The following is a 3,700-nucleotide window of genomic DNA, read 5'->3' on the forward strand; positions in this document are numbered from 1 at the left end:
ACACACACACACACACACACACACACACACACACACACACACACACACACACACACACACACACACACACACACACACACACACACACACACACACACACACACACACACACACACACTGCTGGAATTATAGATAGATGATATCTGTGCGTCCTTCCCTGAAACACAGAAATGCTCCTCAGAGAGAAAAAAGAAAGTGAACAAAAGTTGCTTCAAATTAATTCAAACCTCCAGGAAAATGATAATTTTTTTCAATCAGCCCAAAAATTGAGTCTTGGCACTCGATGTCTCAGCAACAGAACGCTGCCTCGATCGCTCCCGAAATTTTTTTTTCTTTGCTGTTCTGAAATATCTAATTTTTTTTTTGAGTTTCCTTGTTTTCCTGTGTTTTTTATCCCGTGGTTTTTTTTCCCACAGGTTTCTGCTGGCTCGTCATTCAACTTCATCCCTTTCTTTAAAAATGTGTGTTGTGCACACAGCAATTAATTTTATCACACAGTGAAACATTTGTGTCATAATTTTAAATAAACATTATAATAATAATAATGATACAGGCAAAATATTTGGTGTAATCATTTATTGTCATGGTTTCCTGTTTGCACATTAAAATGGGAAACATTGAATGGACTGTCATCATTATTTTCACCATCATCATCACAACTGTTTAAAGCCTGTTATCTCACCATCGTTGTGATGGAATTTGATCAAGATCTGTGGAATTTCAAGTGTAATTTTTATTGCAAACAGCGATACATTGAGTACACTGGAAGAGTTGTGGAAGGTATAATATGGTAAACCATTTATTTTTGTTGTTGGAACTTTCCTGTTTGATTCCTCAGTCTTCACTTGACAAAACATGATGTAGAAGTTTTATCGTCGTCGTCAGAATAAGAATCGTCCTCATCAAAGGCATTGACGAAATCTATCACAACGTGGCGGTTCGTGTCGGATTCAAACTGTGCCTCGGCCTTGCTTGATTCCGTTGAAACATCCGAGGAAGATTGTGGAATGGTGAAAACGCAGGACGATTCAACGCTTGTGGTGTTCTGCGTCGATCCATCCGTGTTTACCTGAGGGCTCATGCTTGAATGCTCATCTGAGAGCTCGTATACACCGAGCACCTGAATACAGCAAGTGGGTGATGGTGGTGTTGGTACTGCGTTCATTTTCTGTGCACTCACACTCAAAAGTTTATCTGTGAGTCCATGAGCATCTGCTTCAAGAACAGAGCATGCTTGTGGTTTCGGTGGTACTTCATTTCTGTGCTGAGGGTTTTCTGAAGTCTGCATTTTCTGGTATTTGATCGACTGGCTCGGTTGTCTCTTAATGATCTTGCTTGGTTTTCTTGCATTGCGCTTCCTGCCTTTGCTGGCCCTGCAAAGCACCAACAGATTTAGATATTGTCAACCTTCATTCTACATGTACAACATCATGGATCAAGCAATGGAACAATTTACTGCCTTGTTTTGTGCACAACTGTTCAAAGATGGCCAGGTATTCATTGCATATGCAAATCTCCTCCCACCCGGAAAACACCGAGGAAGACCCGAAGAAGGCGGGTAATTTACTTTGTAAATATGAGAAAATTTTGGGTATGAATGTTAACATTCGATAAGGTGAGACTGGTACGGCCTTGTTCATCTTCGACAGTTTTCTCTGATGTATTGGATGAGATCATTGGAAGATGAATAAGTTAAGGCTGGCCTCTGAGATTACCTTCAAGGGAAATTAAGGTCCAGGGAAGATGGCTGTATCCCATTTGTAAGGGGGGTGGGAACGACGATGGTGTCATGTGCCGTGTTTAATTTGCCGTGGTCGGTGATAATTTTAGGGCCTCAACCACCGTGAGAAAACACGAAGATTTAAAACTCCATTGCATCCATTCAGAGTTTGAGGTTGGGGTTAAGTTGTCAGTTGCTGTGTTGATGGAGTGTCAGCACCGTCCATAATTCGTGAATCATTCAGATAAGTTGTATTTTGAGGTCCTCCAATTTTTTGGAACCAGTGAGGTCCAGGTAAAACGTGCTGGGAGCGGCTATTTTATCTTCGTGGAAGACTCTTGCAGGAAGGGCAGAGCCTTTGTGGTGGGCTGGCTGATAAATAGCTGAGAGCACGCAAGTTTGTGAGAGAATAAATTGAGTTGTCCAAATCTGTGACTACAAACGGGGTGTTTGATCTGAAGCAACGGAATGGAGCCTTTTAATTGGACAAGGATTTGAAGGCTTCAAGGTATATCAGTGTGACAGGAAGGAGAGAATAGCAGGAATGGAGGAGTCCAATGGGCCGACCACGTTCCTCGTGGGTGCAGCATCTCAAGGAGATGGGGAGGGGCCAGGCATCTGCGTGGGCGATGGCCAGACCGTGGCCCCTGGAGTACCGGTGGAAAGTGGATGCAGCAACGCGCTGCTCCGGTGCATTCTCCCATACCTGACGTGACGTGACCATGTGCCGTTCTGTTTAATGTGCCGTTCTGTTTGATGTGCCGTTTTTGTTTATGTGACGTTCTACTATACGTGTCGTTGTACCATATGTGCCGTTCCAGTTATTTCATAGAACAGTACCCCTGGAAAGGTAGTGAGTGGCAGCAGAAACAGTGGATAGGTTGAAATTGGAATTGGATAGGCACCAAGAAACATTGGAGATAGAGGTGTGCAGGGTTATTGGCAGGACTGGTCAGGAGCTTGAGTGCGGATGAGTGGTTGTCAACCTGTGCTGAGCGTGATGTCTGTGAGAGGGTCTCGTCAAAGGATTGTTTGTGGCCAGTGTTGTGTATTTTTTATACCTTAAAACCGCCTTTGCACCCTCCTTCCCCCCAAAAAACATTTCCCTCCCCCTCATTTTTGACACCCTTTTGATATCCAAGAGCCTGCCACATTTTCTCATCCCAACTCTTCCCCCGATGAGGTCATTCTGACGGATTTATTTCATCTGGTGTTTGTTGGCGGCGAATGGCAATCTACTATTCCTGGTATTCCTTGTTATCCTGTTCAGAATACAGGAACAAATTGATAAGCGTTTGGCTTGATTCCCCTTTAAATCTCAGTCGTCTGTGGTCTTGATTAACTGGCGAGGTTCGTCTGAACTTCAACCGCACAGTGATCTCGTTGCGGTTACGGGTGGTTCTTTTCCCCGTCCTAACATGCAGCACAAACAGATCTAATTCTAAAAGTAGTTTGTGCTCACCTGCTTCGAGAAAGGAATGTATGTTGATAGCTCTGAAATCATCTTACAACTGTGTGCTTGCTGAGTGAATTAATGAGGATTTTAAGTGAAGTAGTCACCAACTGCAACCAAATAAAGTCGTCATACTTACTCCTTGAGAGATCTGAACTTCACGAAGAGGTAAATGAAGAGCAATATGAAGAAGAAAATAATAGCGCTTAAAGCTATTATCACCTCGACAGCAATCCAGGAGAATTGACTCGCTGCTGGAGTGTTTCTGTTGTTTTCTTTCCTGTCAGACACTACAACAGAAAAATGTTCATTATTTGCAGTGATCAATGAGAAAAAACTAAAATACAAACAACACATTTTTGACTGATGTGGCGGTGTCACAGAAATAACCTTCAGAGAGTGGCACACCTGGACCTTCAATATGCAGAATTCAAAATCATTAATATTGTTCTCTTATGTTTGTGGGCTGGGGATCAGGAGTTGAAATTAAAGACAAAAGCACCGTATGTGTTTTGCTGAGTTTTTTT

The 3,700-nt window shown here is 42.8% G+C and overlaps 1 protein-coding gene across 1 annotated transcript in view; it reads right to left on the reverse strand.

The window, feature by feature from the left end:
- Positions 1 to 514: 514 nt before the first annotated feature.
- Positions 515 to 3,700, reverse strand: part of LOC147023204 (uncharacterized) — an 11,309-nt gene continuing 8,123 nt past the window's right edge. The window contains exons 2-3 of the mRNA XM_085890324.1: positions 3,313 to 3,510; positions 515 to 1,373 (exon numbers count right to left, since the gene is read on the reverse strand). Of these exons, the coding sequence (XP_085746450.1) occupies positions 842 to 1,373; positions 3,313 to 3,510 (730 nt within the window). The 3' untranslated portion in view covers positions 515 to 841. The remainder of the gene's footprint in view (positions 1,374 to 3,312; positions 3,511 to 3,700) is intronic.

Source organism: Eptatretus burgeri, chromosome 7, assembly GCF_056783735.1.
Source record: "Eptatretus burgeri isolate ZD-2024b chromosome 7, Ebu_testis_v1, whole genome shotgun sequence".
NCBI classification, from domain to species: Eukaryota; Metazoa; Chordata; class Myxini; order Myxiniformes; family Myxinidae; genus Eptatretus; species Eptatretus burgeri.